The sequence below is a fragment of the Oryctolagus cuniculus genome, chromosome 6 (genome assembly GCF_051225735.1).
Source record: "Oryctolagus cuniculus isolate XC-2025 breed Fujian yellow rabbit chromosome 6, ASM5122573v1, whole genome shotgun sequence".
NCBI classification, from domain to species: Eukaryota; Metazoa; Chordata; class Mammalia; order Lagomorpha; family Leporidae; genus Oryctolagus; species Oryctolagus cuniculus.
The window spans coordinates 125,894,845-125,911,534 of record NC_142872.1 but is presented as its reverse complement, the minus strand read 5'-3'; the positions used below and the strand labels follow the sequence as shown (position 1 = coordinate 125,911,534).

General features: G+C 56.5%; 1 protein-coding gene across 20 annotated transcripts in view; it reads right to left on the bottom strand.

Annotated features, from left to right (window-relative positions):
• Positions 1-1,319: 1,319 nt before the first annotated feature.
• The window catches only part of VPS13B (vacuolar protein sorting 13 homolog B), a 779,033-nt gene continuing 763,662 nt past the window's right edge, over positions 1,320-16,690 (bottom strand). For all 20 annotated transcript variants that reach the window (XM_089336373.1, XM_089336374.1, XM_051844658.3 and 17 more), the window contains 6 exons: positions 16,190-16,366; positions 14,017-14,187; positions 8,714-8,890; positions 6,876-6,978; positions 5,854-6,103; positions 1,320-2,702 (listed from right to left, as the gene is read on the bottom strand). In XM_089336373.1, coding sequence (XP_089192499.1) covers positions 2,454-2,702; positions 5,854-6,103; positions 6,876-6,978; positions 8,714-8,890; positions 14,017-14,187; positions 16,190-16,366 — 1,127 coding nt within the window. In that variant the 3' untranslated portion in view covers positions 1,320-2,453. The remainder of the gene's footprint in view (positions 2,703-5,853; positions 6,104-6,875; positions 6,979-8,713; positions 8,891-14,016; positions 14,188-16,189; positions 16,367-16,690) is intronic.

Sequence of the window (16,690 nt, the reverse complement as noted above, 5' to 3'; positions counted from 1 at the left end):
CATTTGGTAGGCTGTTTTGGCTTGAGTTGTATTTGGTTGCTCCAGTGTAGTGTCCCTGTTTCTTTGACTGTAATTGATGACAGCAACATTGGGGGTGTTGGGCGCTCCTCATTCCCAGCAGGGGCATGAGATGCTCAGTGGCAGCCTGTGGAGTGGCCTTGGGCTTCCTGGCTCCTGAGACTAGGGTCACTGGGGCCTTTGCAGTGGCAGGGTCATGGTAGTGCTGGCCCAGTGGCTGATGGGGACGGCACCAGCTCCTGGTTTCTGGGTAATGTCTTGATATCTGTGTCTTTCCCAGTTGTGCTGCCTGGGGTGGGGAAGGAATTGAGGGGCAATGCCTTGGCTACAATGGTAGATCACAGCTGGAGCTTACAGCCCACAAGACTAGTGCAGGATCGGCGCAGGATGAAGGCCCACACTGCTACTTGGACTGCTGATACACTGCAGTCCGCGGCTGCGAGTGATGCTGGCTGGGATGTGTATGTCTTCACTTTACCAGCGAAGGTCCTGGCCTGGGGACAGGGACTGTTAGGATCTCCCAGTGGTGGGGTTTTCCCTGCATGGCACCGAGTCCCATGTTTGGTGGCCTGGAGTCTTGGTTGCTGTTTGCCTGGGGTTGCCAGAGGTGTGGTAAAGTCCTCTGGCTGCCCAGGATGACAGGAGAGGGCCCTGTGCTGTCACGCAGATGCTTGCCTTTCCTGTCGGGAATGGTTGGGACTCTGTCGTCCTGCTGGCGTGTCTCCCCCTGATATGGGCCACGTCTAGAGGCTATGTCTGGGCACTGGCGTGGGGACAGAGGCCTTTGGGCTTCGTCAGTTGCTGGGCTTCACCTGGAAGGCCTGCTACTGGGCTCCCTTTCCTGCCTGCCTTCCCAGCAGCTGGAGTCTTGCTGCCTTGTCCACTGGAGGCTGGGAAGGGGTGGTAGAAGCGGTCCGGCTAAGGGGGCGCCAGAGGCCATGGGGCTCTGTCTGGCTTTATGTTTCACCGAGCAGGCTTGGTACTAGGTTTCAAGTCAAAAGTCTGGATTTAATTTGCTCTCCCTCCCCCAAGTGAGAAGCATTTTTCTTTGTCCTTGGAGCCAGGGAGGGGGTGTATGGGCAACTTGTTCCTTCCTCTTACACTCTCACCTGGCTGCACTGGCACTTGTCAAGGTGGCTTCATGAACGTTGGTGTATTTGTGGGGGGAGGACTGCTAGTGTCTTACTCAGCCACTATCTTGCTCATGTGCAAAATTCTTCTCAGTGACGTGACCTGTATTAAACTTACGTATCTGTGAAAGACTGCATTGTAAAAAAGACCCTGATAATAGACATTTAAAATGTATGGTAATTCAAGGATACTTTTTATTTTAAACATTTTTATATAATGGTTCTTAGAAGCAGTATGCAAAATTTCCATAAAAGAATACATATTTACATTCTTAAAAATACTCTGGAGATTGATAAAACTGTCACTTCCCTAAATCCATTTGTCATAGTCACCCTGAATGGTCTCTACAGTCGTAGTTTCCAGGAAGTTATGTAATGAATTCTTACATCCAACAACATGGGAGAATTAAAGATCAGTGGACATTTGAAATTGCATTTTCTTAGCATTTCAAAATTGTAAGTCCCAGGTTCAGATGTCTTTTGAAAACATGTTTTAATTTCATTAGACTATTTACTGAACACTGAAGAATTCTGGTGACCTGGGAATTTGAGCCAAACCCATTCTTAGACACTGGGAATATTTTTATGCTTTATCAAGTCAACTCAGCAGAGTGAACTATCTGGACCTCTGTTATTGTCAGCATTAACTGGGGTTCTTAACTCTCCTCCAGTGCCCAGGGAGTTCCTAGGAGGTTTGGTTTCTTTCACGGAGCTAAGCTTCCTGAGTACTGATAGACACAGGAGGTTTGTGAGCTTGTCTAGTAAACACAAATTGGACACTTGTTTTCCAAAATGCACCTGCAGTGTTATCAGACTCGCAAATTCTAGTAGTTTGCAGACTTCAAAGGGAGTATGTATATAGCAGCTGTTAGCAAGAGTAGCATCACATACAAGTTAGAGTTACCAAGTTAAACAAGAATCGAAACCTCTGCACACTGAGTGCCCAACCAGATGCAATTAGGAATGAAATTTTAACTCCAATTCTCCTAACTCACTCCTGACCACATTTTGCTTTAGAGAGTGACCAGATCCAAATTATAGAGGAAGTTTTGGGAGACAGCATTATGGAGCAGAAAGGAATGCATTTTCTGTGTGTACTTAGAATACAACATGAAGGATTCTGTACACTGTTGTCTTCAGGAGGGAAACAAACTTTGGGTTACTTGATTTTAAAGAATCTTCGGTGTTTTAGGGAGAATGTTACTACTAAATAGCAAGATGTTGACGTTATACTCACATTGGCTGTAGCCAGGTTTCTGCTTTTCAAAAATAAAGTGCACAAGCAGGAGTCGGTTACCTCTGGTCTCAAGGGAACCCTTTCCTCAGGGCTTTATTTTTCACCATGACAAATTTACTTACGAAGACCTGAGCGAAATGTGGATCCACCAAGTAATGGTAGGTTTTAACAGTGGAGGGGGGAGGCTCCACAGCCACCACGGGGCAAGGTGTTTGCACGGAAGAGCTGCTGGGGGCCAGGTGACAAGCTGTCTTGGTGATGTAGTCCACAAGTCTGTTGTACTGTTGCTCTGACAGTCTCTCCCGCGTTCCATCCACCTGGGACCCAACAAGACAGAGTCGTCACCTGCCAAACCCTTGTAATGAGACTTTCACAGCAAAATTATTCCTGGTCTTTTGCCCCCTGAACCTGTTAGGTCATCTAATAAAGTCATCTTATCCCAAACAGCCTCCTTTTTTATTTCTCCTCTAGCACCGCAGCTGTGGGGAGAACATCAGGACCACTTCCGTTAGGGTAAGCGCGTCGGACGCACAGTTTAAGTTGATCTGACTGCAGCTTCCAGACGTCCGCCAGTGCCCTTTACCAACCAGCCGAAATCTAAGCAACGTTAAAGTAAACTCGGCTCCCGGAAGTAAAAGCTGTGTCAGCCTCAGCACCCCAACCCCTGAAAAACCTCTTTAGGTAAAATCTGATTTGACTCCCCCAAAAAAGTTGAGCAGAGCACCTCTTGTAAAAGTGGCTTTGGACACAGCATTGAAAAAAATACCTTTTGAACTGTAACATTTTCTGTTTTTATAAATACAAGGATTTAAAGCCAGAGAAAATAGAAAAACTGGGCAGAGGAAGGGGAAATTTTTATGGAAAAAGGGAGGATACAAAGTACATTTATAGTTCATAAAAGTCTGGCTCATCTTCAGTGGAACTTGAATAGGAGAGCAGAGATAAACTACCTCAGTTCTTAAGTGAGATTTTCTGAGAAAGTACCTGTCAGAGGCAGTTAGAGCTATAAATTCTCCCCACACAAGCCCTGGGCTAGCTGGTGTGCAGATCAGGTGGAGCGGCGAGTTTGCCGTGCAAGCCACTGGCTGGGCCAGGAGGCAGCTGCTGCCCTCCGAGCAGAACCACTCCGCATGGGTTGTAAACTTTTAACAAGGGCCTTTAAATCCTCAAAGTAGTGGTAACAAAGAATTCCTATACATGTCTATGTGCGGCTCAGAAACAGTACAGCGCAAAATGGTTTAAAAGCTGCAGAAAGCCAGTGAGATGGGAGAGGGGCCTGTCAGAGGAAGATGGGGGGCATCCGTTAAGAGTTTGGGTCTCGTATTTTTCAGCTTGGGAAAGAAAATAAAGGCCCCTAAAGGTTCACTGACAGATGAAAGCTGTGTACCACCAGGCTAAAGCCAGAGCTCTGATGATATCATCTGATGGGGCAGGATTCAGCTGGGGAGCTTGGAATACACAGAGTCTTAATTGCTCCTCCTGAACAGCAGCACAGGAAACCCGTGTTGTGAAAGGAACCTGGCCAAGGAATAAACTGACCTTCTGACTCATTTTGAGCCTCTCAGAAGGGATTTCAATAATGTGCCAGGCATATTAAGCAATTATTACCCCTAAAAATGGCTGCATTTAACCAAGAAAAGCAAATGTAGATTTTTTTCAAAAAAGCTGAATCCTGCCATATTTGAATGTACTGAATGATGTCATCTACAAATTAATTCCTTCCAAAATTCAAAGGTGCTGTGTTTCCTAGCATCTAAGGCAAAAGCAATAAATCAGAAAAGCCATTTTATGTAAAGATCTTGGAAGAGCGCTCGTGGTTTTGACTACAGGACAGCAGCAGGCTTCCTAACCAAGCTGCGGATCTGGGTTGTGTTCTGTGTGCTGATGTGAGAAGGGCAACTGAAGAAAACTGTCAAAGCAGCCCGAACCCCCACTCCCACCCACACCCCCCACACCCTGACATACATTAGTTCACGGCACCTTTGATAAGCAGCGTTGTGTCTAGCTTGAATCTTCTTTGGGCTGGGGCGGGGGGAGGTTGGATGGGGCAAGTGGAGGAGACATCAGGTGAAGGCACACGGGGCAGCGCGGGCCCAGGAGCCGGTGCCGGCCGGCGGAGCTCAGGGCCCGTCTCCGCTGGCAGCCTGCCTGCTCCGCAGCCACCTTTCCCTGCCTCTGTTGGAGCCAGCGCTCAACCCTGACCCTCGGGCCGGGACACCCAGGGAAAACCAGCACTGCGCATGGCGTCCTGGGCGTCTGACTGCATGGGCTCGGTTATCCTTGGCAACTTCTAGGGGCGTGACCTCAGCGATCCTCCCAACGGCCCCTGGAGAAGCAGTGGTAACTCCTCACAGGACCCTCCTCACGCAGAAATGCAAGCGCTCACAACTGAAGACAGTAGAGTTCAACAGAAGGAGCTAATTTCTGGTCTCGGGAGTTGTAAGATGTCAGACACTGAGCAAGCAGCTAAGGGACGACGACGGTCACAGACACTGTTAGGGCCTCGGTGTAAGGATGTGCAGATAATGATCCCATTCCATCCCCGGCCAAATCCTGCAGCCAGGTCACTGCTGCTTTATTGTCAACTGGATCAGAAGATTTCGGCAGATGTAATAAAATCAGCCTGGACATCTGACCTCTGTTTATTCCCAGAAAGTCATCAACTTGCAGCAGCAATGTAGTCCTGGTGCCAAGCCCCAGCTTAAAGCCTGACTGATTAGGATCCAAGAAACTAGAGAAATCTTATAGAGTTGTTGTGCTTGGCTGCTTTCCACCTTCTCAGAAAATTTTACCCAAACGGGTGTGAGGGAGACACAAGCTCCCATATCAGGAAGAAAATGAAAGGAGGAATCGGGCTGGGCCTGCTGGGGGCACTCAGTCCTTGTCATGGGAAAGAAGCTTCGCAGGTCACACGCAGGCCCCGTGGAGCAGGCGCTCACCGGGAGTCGGGAGCAGAGAGCAGTTTTGCAGTGGGTGCACCTGCTGACCCTGGGCTGGACTGCAGGACGCTCGTGTCCTGCTCAGGGCTTGCCTCTGACCCCTGGCACTCAGTACGTCCCCTGGGAGCACCCCCTCCACTTCCACTTCTGTCGGCCAGCACATCTCGGGCCATGGAGCTGCCCCAGGAGCCCCTGTGGTACTTACGAGACGGGAAATTATCCCACGGGAAAGGGAACACATGGCCGCAGATTACAAAGCGGTGGCCGGGGAGGGGGAGCCCCGTCACAGCATTTGACCCCTGAAGTCTCAGGGGCTGGGTGTGGGGAGGGAGCTGAACTTCATGTAGGGCCCTCTTGCACCCACAGACCTGCCACAGGCAGCCCTGGGGCCCTTGTGGAGCAGTGGCCTGGGACTGCTGCTGTGAGCCTCGCTGGTTCCCACTCGCTCATTTTGGAGCTCAACTGTCACACCCACTAAAGCACCCCAGCCCTGTTTAATTCATATGGTGCCCCGTCGGCTGGAACCCACCTCCACGTCACAGGCCACCCTCGGCTGCTTGAGCTGCACGGTGAGCAGGTTGTTTTGCTTGCTGTCCTGCGTGCAGTCGATCTCCGTGACGGGGAAGGCCTGCTGCTGGGTGTCCTCGCTGACGCTCACCACGAAGAGCACTTCTGACGTCAGCAGCAGGCACCCTTCGTGCTCCTGGCCCGAGCCCCTCACCAGGACCACGTCCAGGGCCATGTGGACTTCTGGGCGGCCCAGAGACTGCAGCATTTTCCTGTTGCGGTGGAGAAAAAAGGCCAGGAGCTCAGTGCCCCGTGTGCCCAGGGTTGGGACCACCCTACACAAGTTCCCCATGCAGGGCGAGAAGGGGCCTTCACTCTCACACTGCTAATGTTAGGCTGAAGTGTAACTGGCGAATTGGGTCTCGGAGTCTGGTCCAAAGAACCCATCTCCATGGGGCTGGTGCTGTGGTGTAGCAAGTTAACGCCCTGGCATGAAGTGCCGGCATCCCACATGGGCACCGGTTCGAGACCTGGCTGCTCCACTTTTGATTCAGCTCTCTGTTATGGCCTGGGAAAGCAGTGGAAGGTGGCCCAAGTCCTTGGGCCCCTGCAACCACATGGGAGACCCGGAGGAAGCTCCTGGCTTCAGATCAGCGCAGCACCGGCCATTGCGGCCAACTTGGGGGTGAACCAGCAGATGGAGGACCTCTCTCCTCTCTTTGTGTAACAAATAAATCTTAAAAAAAAAAAAAAACAAAAAAAAAACAAAAAAAAAACCATCTCCTCCACTTCACTTAGTGCCTTTCCTCCATGAGAAGCGGCCCCCTAATTGGAACACTGGTTCCACCAGGTGCCCGCCCCTCCCCCAGGCCACTGCACAGCCCCTCCCTGAGGCTCCGCAGCCGGCTGCAGACGGGGCCCTCGGGATGCCCTTGTGCTGCTCGAGATGCTGGAGCCAAAAACAGCTGCTCGTCCTGGGTCCCCCCGGAAGCACACGGCCCATTAGCCTGCGCACGAGCCAGGAGCGAGTGTCCGCAGTTTTACCAGACGTATTTGACGTGGCTGTTTGGGGCCTGGTCAGCACGTAGATCGCTGGGCTGATAGCGCTGCCGGGGAAGCTGAGAAAGTCCAGCTCCGTGGAGGATACCTGTGGAGAGGAAGGAAGGGGTTCCGCGCGGCAGTGACGTCATCTGCTTAGAGGCGTCCATACACGTTACAGACCCAGGATGACGTCACATCTTTGGAGGCAGGCGTAAAGAGAATCACTAACCATTGCAATGCTCTCAACCCTGGTGACCCGACATGAGCTGCAAACTGAAGCAGGAAAGTGCCCGAGTCCAGGCACAGACGGGCGGCCGTGCTCACACGTCACTCGGAATTTCTGCCAGAGCAGCCACGCTCGTTAGCTGACGTCATGCAGCACGGTACCCCTGGACTGGATCTGTGCTAGGGCTGGTCACAGACTAGCACACTGCACACACGCACAGGCACGCGGCCTGCCTGGCTGCGGCACTAAACGTTAGGGGACAGCACAGCTGGGAAGCCGCGGCCGTGTACGTGAGCTCTGGGGGCCGAGGCCGGCTTCGCGCTGTCCCTGGGGCCAGCACCCAATGGGGCACCCAGCAGCAGCCACACAGGGCCCCGAAGAGACTCGCGAGCCAAAGATGGCCCCGGCTGTGTGCTTTCTGAGGCCTTGTAAACGTTTATGAACGAGGCACAGTCATTAGACTAAGAGTTAGTGGTCTGTAAAACCTTCAGTGCGGCAGTAAAAGTTTTACAAGAGTGATGGAAACCCAAAGGGCCATGTGAAGCTCTGCTCCGAGAGGCTCTTACATAAGCGAGGGCCCCTGCGGCCGACGAGCACGCGGGGAGGGGCGGGGGCGTTCTCGGAGCCCAGAGCAGTGACGGAGTACGAGCCACGTCCAGGAGCGTCCTGGGTCCGTGCACGGGAAGGGGCAGCCGTTTGATAGGGGAGGGCTTCACTTTTTCCACTTCTGAGTTGCAGGGGGTCCTCCTGGCAGCCCCCGTGTGAGTGGAGATGTCTCTGGGAGAGGTGGAGGGGCGCGGGGAGGGGAGGCCCGCACGCCTATGGCTGGGTGGTCTCTTGAAGGGTGCCCGGGGCGGCAGCGGGCGGGGGTTGCTGCCAGGAGCCATCCTCGCAGAGCCCACGTGTGCCCGTGTCCAGGGCGCCTTGCTCTGCCCGCTGAGGTGTGGGAGGCCACCCAGAGTGTCCTGCGTCTGACAAGCAGGAGAGCCCATGTGTGGTGCGTGGCACTGCCGGGCAGCCCGCTTGCCCCGTGACCCGAACAATGACAGCCGAGTCTCGGTCACATGGTTGCACAGAGCCGCATTGGGCGCACGGGGGAGGCCCTGGCATGCGCCCCCCTCACCCAAGTACACGCACGTGGGGCCGCAGGCCCACACTCTCCCTGCAGCCTGCTGGCCGAGAGGCTGCGGCCGTGGACCGCGCATTTCTGTTCTGCGTGGCCGGGAGACTCGGCAGGGCTCGAAGGTGCAGGACGGCGCCTGCAGGGGAGAAAGCCCGCACGGGCCCCTGCGGCTCACAGACTGCTCCCTGCCTGCCCCTGCGTCTTCCCCCGCATTCCTCCCAGGGAAAAGGAGGGATTCCTTCCTTTGCTACTACGGATTCGCCACACTGCTCTTCACGTCTGTTAATTGTACTGCAAACAGGTTCCGTGATGCTACACTGTGAAATTACTCAGCCATGTCCTGGTTTGTTACTAGTGTGGTCCCACCCCGCGAACAGGCACAGGGAAAGTTACTCGTTACCTGCTCGTCCGCCGCGTGAAGGACCAGAGCGGCTCAGGTCCCCCTGCACCCCCGAGGGCCGGGGCGGGCCCCTGGGCTTGCCACCAACTTACCATAGCCGGTCTGGGACACGAGCTCGGCCGCGCCTCCGATGGGCTTGGTGAACACCCCCATGAGTCCTTTCCCCACGCCCGAGATGACGCCCTTGGCTTTGTGTCCCGCCGAGGCCTGGGCCTCCGACGTCCTCTGGAAGTTCTGCATGGGCTGGTCCACGATGCCCGCGATTGCCCCTGCAAGGACAAAGGCCTCGGTGAGGACAGGGCCGCGACATGCACGAGACCCTGCGCGGGGAGCGCGGTCTCGCGCACGGGAAGTGAGTCCCACTCTCATTACGCGCTTCGCTGCTATCCACTTATGTACCACTTGGCTGAGAGACTGAGGTCTGGCCCACCCGGCTTGGGTCTGTGAGGGTCAGTCCAGAATGGATTGGCGCAGCTCTGGCCATTGCAGCCATTTGGGGAGCGAACCAGCGGTTGGAAGACCTCTCTTTCTGCCTCTCCTCCTCTGTCTGTGTAACTCTTTCAAATAAAATAAATATTAAAAAAAAAATAACAATGTAGTTAATGGTAGCGATTGGCGTGGCCCCCATCCACGCTGAGGTGCCGAGGCTGTGTGAAGAGCTTTGCCTGTATAAGATCATCCTCACGATCCTCGTTTTGCTTTTTGTTTCCATCGTGTCTCCGATGAGGACACTGCGGCAGGGACTTTCAGGAGCTCCCGAGGCCACCCGGCTGCCAAAGGCGGGGCAGCTGGGTCTGATGCGCGGAGCTCGCTGGGCACAGAGGGTTCCCAGCTCAAAATGGCGGACTTCCTTCCAGGGCGCCGCAGGCTTCTGTTCAGCTCCCACCTGCTGAGATGACGAGATGCACAGTCCTCCTGACAAGACCCTGCAGTGTAGACCGCATGGTGCCACTGAGTCCGGGTCTCCTGGGAGAACGGAGAGTCCCCAGGCTGGAGGCGAGACCTGCTCATTTCCAGCCATAGTCCGCTGCACAAAATCCAGTCACGCTACGGGCGTGCTCCTCCTGGGTTCTCATCCAGGCTTTGACAACGCCGCTGGGGTCTGTGTGCTGACAGATGGACAAGCACTGAGGTGACAGGGCCGCCTCCCGGCCTGCGGCGTCCCTTCCCAGACCTTCCCCGGGGCCGCTGCTCCCAGCTGCCCTGGGCTGGGGGTCACCACAGCTCCACACATTCGGCAGCTCCGCCCTCCAGCTCTGAGACGGGGCTCCCAGGGCCACCTGGCAGAGGCAGGAACCCTGATCTCCTCTTGGGACCCTTTCATGGCACAGGGCTCCGAGTGAACAGCTGCTTTTGGGACCCCATTATCTGATTTCTCTGCAAGGTGTCCGTGCTGAAGAGCAGACCGCTGGGCGCATGCTCTCCAGGTCACTGATAAGCTGCTGGCTGGTCCAGGTCACCTGCCCTCAGCCCAGTGCCACACCGGGGAAATGCCCGTCGCACACCCGGGCACCTCACTGGTCACCAGGTGCCACAGCCAGCGAGTATGGGGCAGGCAGGGACCAGCTGCTGCTTCGCGGCATTGCCGTGGGGAGGTGGGCTCTGGTGCCCGCATCTGGGAGGCTACTTCCCGTCATCCACTCAGACTGGCTCCCAGGCTCCACGGGGTACAAACCGATCCCAAGCCTCGTCGGCTGGTGTCGGGCTGCGGCTGGGCAGCCACATGGAGGCGGCTGTGACGTGATGAGGCGAGGTGCGGGACACAGGGCGCCTGGGAGGGCGTCTCCCCAGCCTCCACGTTGGGGCAGGCAGGATGTGGGGAGCTGTGTGTCCTGTGCCTTCCTCTGGGAGCCAGGGGACTTCATGGGTGCCCTTTCCCTCCCCTGGGACTCGCTCCCTGGCCTTTGGCAAAATTGCTAGGTCACCGGTCTCTCCAAGTCCCAGTCACCTGCGTGGCCGGTTTGATGCTGGCCTTGCCACCTGCTCCTTGTCACAGCAACAGAGACACAGGCCTAAGCCAGGACCCCAGGCGAGTACTTCCTATGCCAGACAAAAATGGGAGCCCCAGAGTGTGTGTCCCTTCCTGCCCAGGCCAGCCCTAGTGTCCAGAAAGGTCAGAGCCAGACAGGCGGCACCTTGGGCCACTCCCCCCGTGGGTGGCCTGTGGGGGCGTGCCCTGGGTGTCCTGAGGGAGGACCAGGGTCGGGTGGGGCCGCAGAGGGAGCAGGGACAGGCACTGCGCTTGCCTCCCCAGCACAGGCTCCGGGCACGGTGGGGAGTGTGGGTGTTTGGGGAAACGCATTTGGTCAATGTGGGCAAGGCTAATGCCAGTTCTGCAGGCTACGCCGTGGTTTTCCAAAGCTGTCGCTTTTGGAAAAACACCATTATGGGCTCATCCAAAAGCCTCAGCAGCCTCTCTGGGCCAGCAGGGAGGTTCGTTGCTGCCCTGGGGCCATACAGAGCCCCACTCTTGCCTCATGCTTCGCAGAGCCCCTGGAGGCTCATGGGCAGTGTGGCCTTCCGCCTTCTACCAGTAGGTCTCCCCATGGTCTCCCCACACTCGAGTTGCTTCCAGCCATGGGGGCACAGCGGAGGCCCTGGCTGACGGCCTGACCTGACCTGAGCCGCTCACTGTTCAGCGTGGGCACCTGGGGCCGTGAAGATGAAATGAGGCAATATGGAACCTGCGAGTACGCTTCACTCCCTGGGCCCTGAGAGCTTCGGTCCTGTGGAGGGGGGACTGGCTTTCAAGCTACCGCGTGCTAATGGCTCCGACTTTAGTCTGTCCAAAGCCAGCAGACTCACCCCTCCCTGCGCTGGGCAGACCTGGGAGAATCCAGAGAGAATATGGACACAGACAGGCTTCTGACCTCTTAGACGTAACGGAAGGCGGAGATGGGAGGGCCGCTGGGAACTCTGTGTGTGTGTGTGTGTGTGTGTGTGTGTCCAGAAACAGGTGCATGTTCAGGTCGTGAGCCAGGCTAGGACCCGTGCTCCCAGGAGCCCCGGGGTGAGCCAGTGCTGGCGGGTGCAGCTGGTATACACCAGAGAGGGAATTACGTCACCCCCGGAATGTACAGGTCTCTGGAAATGATGAGAGATGGGGAAAGATCACAGGTGTGCTAGGCAGTTTCCGCACATAGACTGGAGGACGCCCTGTGTGCATGAGGTCGTAGGCGGCACAGCACAGGTCAGAGCTCTGTGGCTCTCTACCCTGTCAACAGGAGCCACGGCCCAAAAGGTGGCATCAGAGGCTGGTGCTGTGGCCACCTGCAATGCTCCACTTCTGATCCAGCTCTCTGCTAATGCTCCTGGGAAAGCAGTGGAAGATGGCCCAAGTCCTTGGGCCACTGCACACACGTGGGAGGCCTGGAAGAAGCTCCTGATCATTGTGGCCATTTAGGGAGTGAACCAGCGGATGGAAGACTTCTCTCTCTCTCTCCCTCTCTGTACACCTAGATCTCAAATAAATAAATAAATTAAAGCTTAAAACAACAAAAGGTGACATCAGTGGTGCAGTCCCGGCTCCTCACGTGACTGCTCGCCACCATCAGGCACAGCCTGACACGGTGGCAGTGAGCAGCAGCGGCTCGGGCTTCTCTGGATGGGAAGAACACACAGTCCTGTCGCTATAGGGCTCACGGTGTCAAGGTGGGGCCAGCCACCGGCCAGCCTGCTCAGGTCTCTTTCTGGTCACCTGGCAATGCCATGTAGAACTGAGCGAAGGGCCCAAGAAGATTCCAGAGTCCCCAGACAGTGGTCCTCAAGATATCCTCCCTGTCACCTTTTCTGGCTACAGCGATTTCACTCACTGGACTAAACTCAAGCCAAAGCGCCCCTGCCACCTGTCGAGCGTCTGTCTTCGCTGGGATACTCTTTGAAAGTGGGCGCCTCTTCCAGCTCCCCCGCTGTCATCACACAACAATGACAGGCGCCGTTTACCAAACAGGCACTGCATGCCCACCACGCACCCGGCCACCCATATTTCCAACAGTGGTATCAGCGGCTCCAATTTACAAGAGAGAAACCCACGTTCAGAGAAGAGAAGGCGTTGCCTGAGGTCATAAAGAGGAGATATGGATGCCCAACCGCGGGCTCCGGCCTCGTGGGGCACGTGGTCTGCCCACTGCACCACACCACCTTCCCCGGACAGGCCGCCTTGGGTTGCTGAGCCACGTACAGCGCGTGCTCACTCGCGTCCCCATTTCCACGCGTTATCAGATGACAGTGCCCCACACCGCGGAATGTTACAGCCGTTTCTAGTAACTTAACCTGAACTTGTAACGTTTTACTGCTTCCTCCCAGAGCCTCAGCTGGCGGCGGCTGCAAGGGCGAGAGCTGTGCAGAGAACCCAAGGTGGGCGAGCGCGCGGAGCAGCCTCTCAAGCTCATCTTTGCTCCCCTGCGCGCTGCTGGCCGCTTTGATCTCGGGGAGGCGCACGCTCGCTCAGATGTGCGGCAGGCTGGTGGCCAAGCCATACAGTTTTAAATTCCTTTGCAAGCAAATAAACAAAACTACCCTTGAAAATCCTGCTCTGTAAACTTTCAGCACTGAAGCTTCCTTTTTATAGATTTTTCCAAAGTCTCCTATTTTCAAACATTTGTGCTATTTTAAAACAGCCACAGCAACGTGCACCTCTCAGCGTCCCAGCGGGCTGCCCGCAAACTGTGACACCGAGACAGGCCGGGGCGGGCTCCTCCCCGGCGCTGGCACCACGCTGGCATGGTGCTGCTCACTCAAAGCCCCCTGCTGGGCCTCCCTCAGGGAGGGCCGAGGGCGGCCGCTCGTGCTTGGCAACACACACAGCTGCACGCGGCTGTCCTTGGGGTGCTGCCACCGTGCTCAGGGGACAGCCAGCCAATGTCTCGGTCCTTTAGAGAGCCACGTGGAGGCCCACACCCCGCTTGAGAGCAGAGGAAAGGAGGGCAGGGCGTGTGCGTCTGTGCGGGCAGTTGCTGCTTTCAGGGTCTAGGATGTCACCAGGAGCAGGCTCCTGGCACCGGGGCTCTCAGAGCCTCAGCTCTGTCTGCAGAGAGAGGGGCCAGCTCCCCGCCACCCCCACCCCCACGGAGGCCCAGTGGCGCCCAGCCCGGCCTGCAGAGCCTGTGTGCACACAGCCAGGCGCGCCCCTTACCCAGCAAGCTGATGCCCAGCCCGGCCTGCAGAGCCTGTGTGCACACGGCCAGGCGCGCCCCTTACCCAGCAAGCTGATGCCCAGCCCGGCCTGCAGAGCCTGTGTGCACACGGCCAGGTGCGCCCCTTACCCAGCAAGCTGATGCCCGGCCCGGCCTGCAGAGCCTGTGTGCACACGGCCAGGTGCGTCCCTTACCCAGCAAGCTGATGCCCAGCCCGGCCTGCAGAGCCTGTGTGCACACGGCCAGGTGCGCGCTCTTACCCAGCAAGCTGATGCCCAGCCGGGACAGGCCCTGCCGCAGCCCCTCGCCCAGGCTCTCCGGGAGCTGCCGCCGCCACTCCTCCTGCCGGTTGTAGTGCTCCTCATCCAGTGACAGCCGGTCCATGTTCCGGGCCAGGCTGGTGGCCAGATTGGTGATGGACGTGAGGGTACCTGTGGGGACAAGAACACAGCGTTGGTCTCCGTGTCAGTGGCGGGACATGTCCTCTCCTGGGTCATGTGGCGTGGGAGCCTTAGGACTGCAAGGTGGAGTCGCACGGGTGCAGGAGGCGGGCAGCACCCTTCCCAGGGGGAGGCGAGAGTCCCTGTCGCCACACAGAAGCCAAGAGTCGCACATCCTTCCCTATCACTGGGTGGTCAAGGCTCACTCCGACCAATTTCAAAGTCCTCAGTGAGGCGCCTTAAGAAGAGAGACAGCCAGGGAGCTCCCATCTGCTGGTTCGCTCCCCAAGACGCCTGCAATAGCCGGGGCTAGGATGGAGCTGGGGCTGGGAGCCAGGAATGTGACCCAGGTCTCCTCTGTGAGTGCCAGGGACCCAACCACCAGGAGGAGCATTAGCAGGAAGCTGGAGGCAGGAGCCGGAGCTGGGATTCTTAACTCTAAGGCTAAAGGCCCGCTCCCCAAGGCCAACCTGGGAAGCGTAGCATTTGCCTGCTCGGATTTTAAAGGGCAGGGTTTGCTTTCCACCTTAGGAGTTAAAGGCATTCCCTCTTTATCGCCTCCGTCGCCGCACAGGGCAGCACCGAGCCTACCATGTGGTATTCCGAGGCAGTCCCTGTGCCACAGTCAGGAAGCAGCGGGAACGCGGAGCACGACACAGGGGGAGGGTCGCATGTGAGCCTCGCGGCTGCGTGGTTTTCCTTCCTGCATCTTGCTCAGAACACCCCGAGCCCCTCCAGCAAGACTGCTTCTATCTCACCAGCAAACCGGGGCATCAGCGGGCACAGCCCGAAGCCCACGGACTAGCTCAGCTGTTTTCAGATCTCTGGCTTCAGGAAGAAATGGCAGATGGCACTGTCACAGGTGCATCTCTACCAGTGATCTGAAAAGATCACTCACACACACACACAGAGAGAAAGAGAGGGAGGGAGGGGGACAGAGAGAGATGTCAGCAAACCAAATGGCTCTTGCTGAGAGAAGGGGAGAACAAGTGTAGGAAACTCGCAGTGAGCCAGGCTGCTAGAGTTACCGCTGAGGTTCACTGTAGCAGGTGTTGATCGTCTTACTTTAAAATGAGTGTCCGGATGACTCATCGCGCGAGTTTCTGCGGCTCACTCCCAGGCCTCCCCGGTGATTTGGGGGCTGGGGGAGTGGTCCTTTTCATTGTCCTTGGAATTTGTTTTTCTTCCTCTTGCTGTCCTCCTGCCAACCTCCTACCCAGAGGCTCCGGCCCCTCTGTGCGGATCACGGATTCTCATATTTCAAACCCAAGTGTTCTGAGGCCTTCTAGAGACTTCCGCAACCTGCCCACTTACGATGGAGTGGCAGCACTGTCTACGGGAAGATGCCTTTTATGGGAAGAAGGCCTCTGCCCAGTTCCCCTGCCTCCCGCGGAGAAGAAAAGGGGACTCACATGGCCCTGGTTAGCTCCCGAGCCACTGCCAACCTGCCCAAAATATCACCAAGCAAATGCACTCGGCTCACACTCAGATTCCTGGCAGGGGCAGCTTGGTGTCGGTGCCTTGCGCCCGTGTGGGCCACAAGATGGCACTGTTGACACAGCTCCCTGGGAGAGCGGCCGTTCTCCCTCCAAGTCCCAGTCCTTGTCACCGTGTGTCCGGGTCCTTACCAAAGTAACTGTATCTACATTTTAAAAACTGCGATGAGGCAACATGGTGTAGGATTTCTGATGTGTAGCAGAAATCTCGAACACCTTTAACATTTGTGTGTTTATCACACGGAAGAACAGTTGGGCCAATCCTCGTTTTCCCAACGGGAGGTTTAAAATTCTGAAGTTTCTGAAACATTTTCACACACTACAGGCACGCAGTGCTCTGTTTAAAACATAAGCCATTGCATACGAGCTTTGTTACAAGCTAACAAGCCAAAGCCAGGGGCAGGCTGAAGGCACTGGAAACGCGCGTTCTTTAGGGAGCAGGAGACGGGGACGGAAGGCTAGGCCGGCGGCGGCACCAGGCGGGCCGGGGACGCTACCTTTGGAGATGTGCTTCACGAACGAGGTCGTTCCTCTGGAAACTCCGCTCACGAAGGCGCCGGGGCCCCGCGTCAGCCCCTCATACGGAAGCCTGAAGAAGTCGGCGACGCCGTTCCCGATGCTTCGCACCAGGCTCGCCGGGCTGCCGAGGATCTCCAGGGACCCAACCACCCAGCCTGCGGGGGACAGAGGGCAGGGGTTACTGGCGCCACCAACACGGCACTTACAACGCCAGGGAAACTGCGACCCTGTTCTCCCTGCAGCCTGTTTTTCACACTAGGCTCGAGGGCAGAAGATGGGGAAGAGCTCATTCAGGGTGAACGCATACATGGAAAACCTTGCAACTTTATAAATCAGCGATCCTCGGGCAGCCCACAGATGGCTTTCAGCAGACTTCCTGGCCCGAGCCTCCCGTGTGCCTGCAGAAAGGGATCTGCGTGCAGGGACCATGCACCGGCCAGCCCAGGGGAGGTGCCTTGGTGGTGCCTGCTTGCCATCTC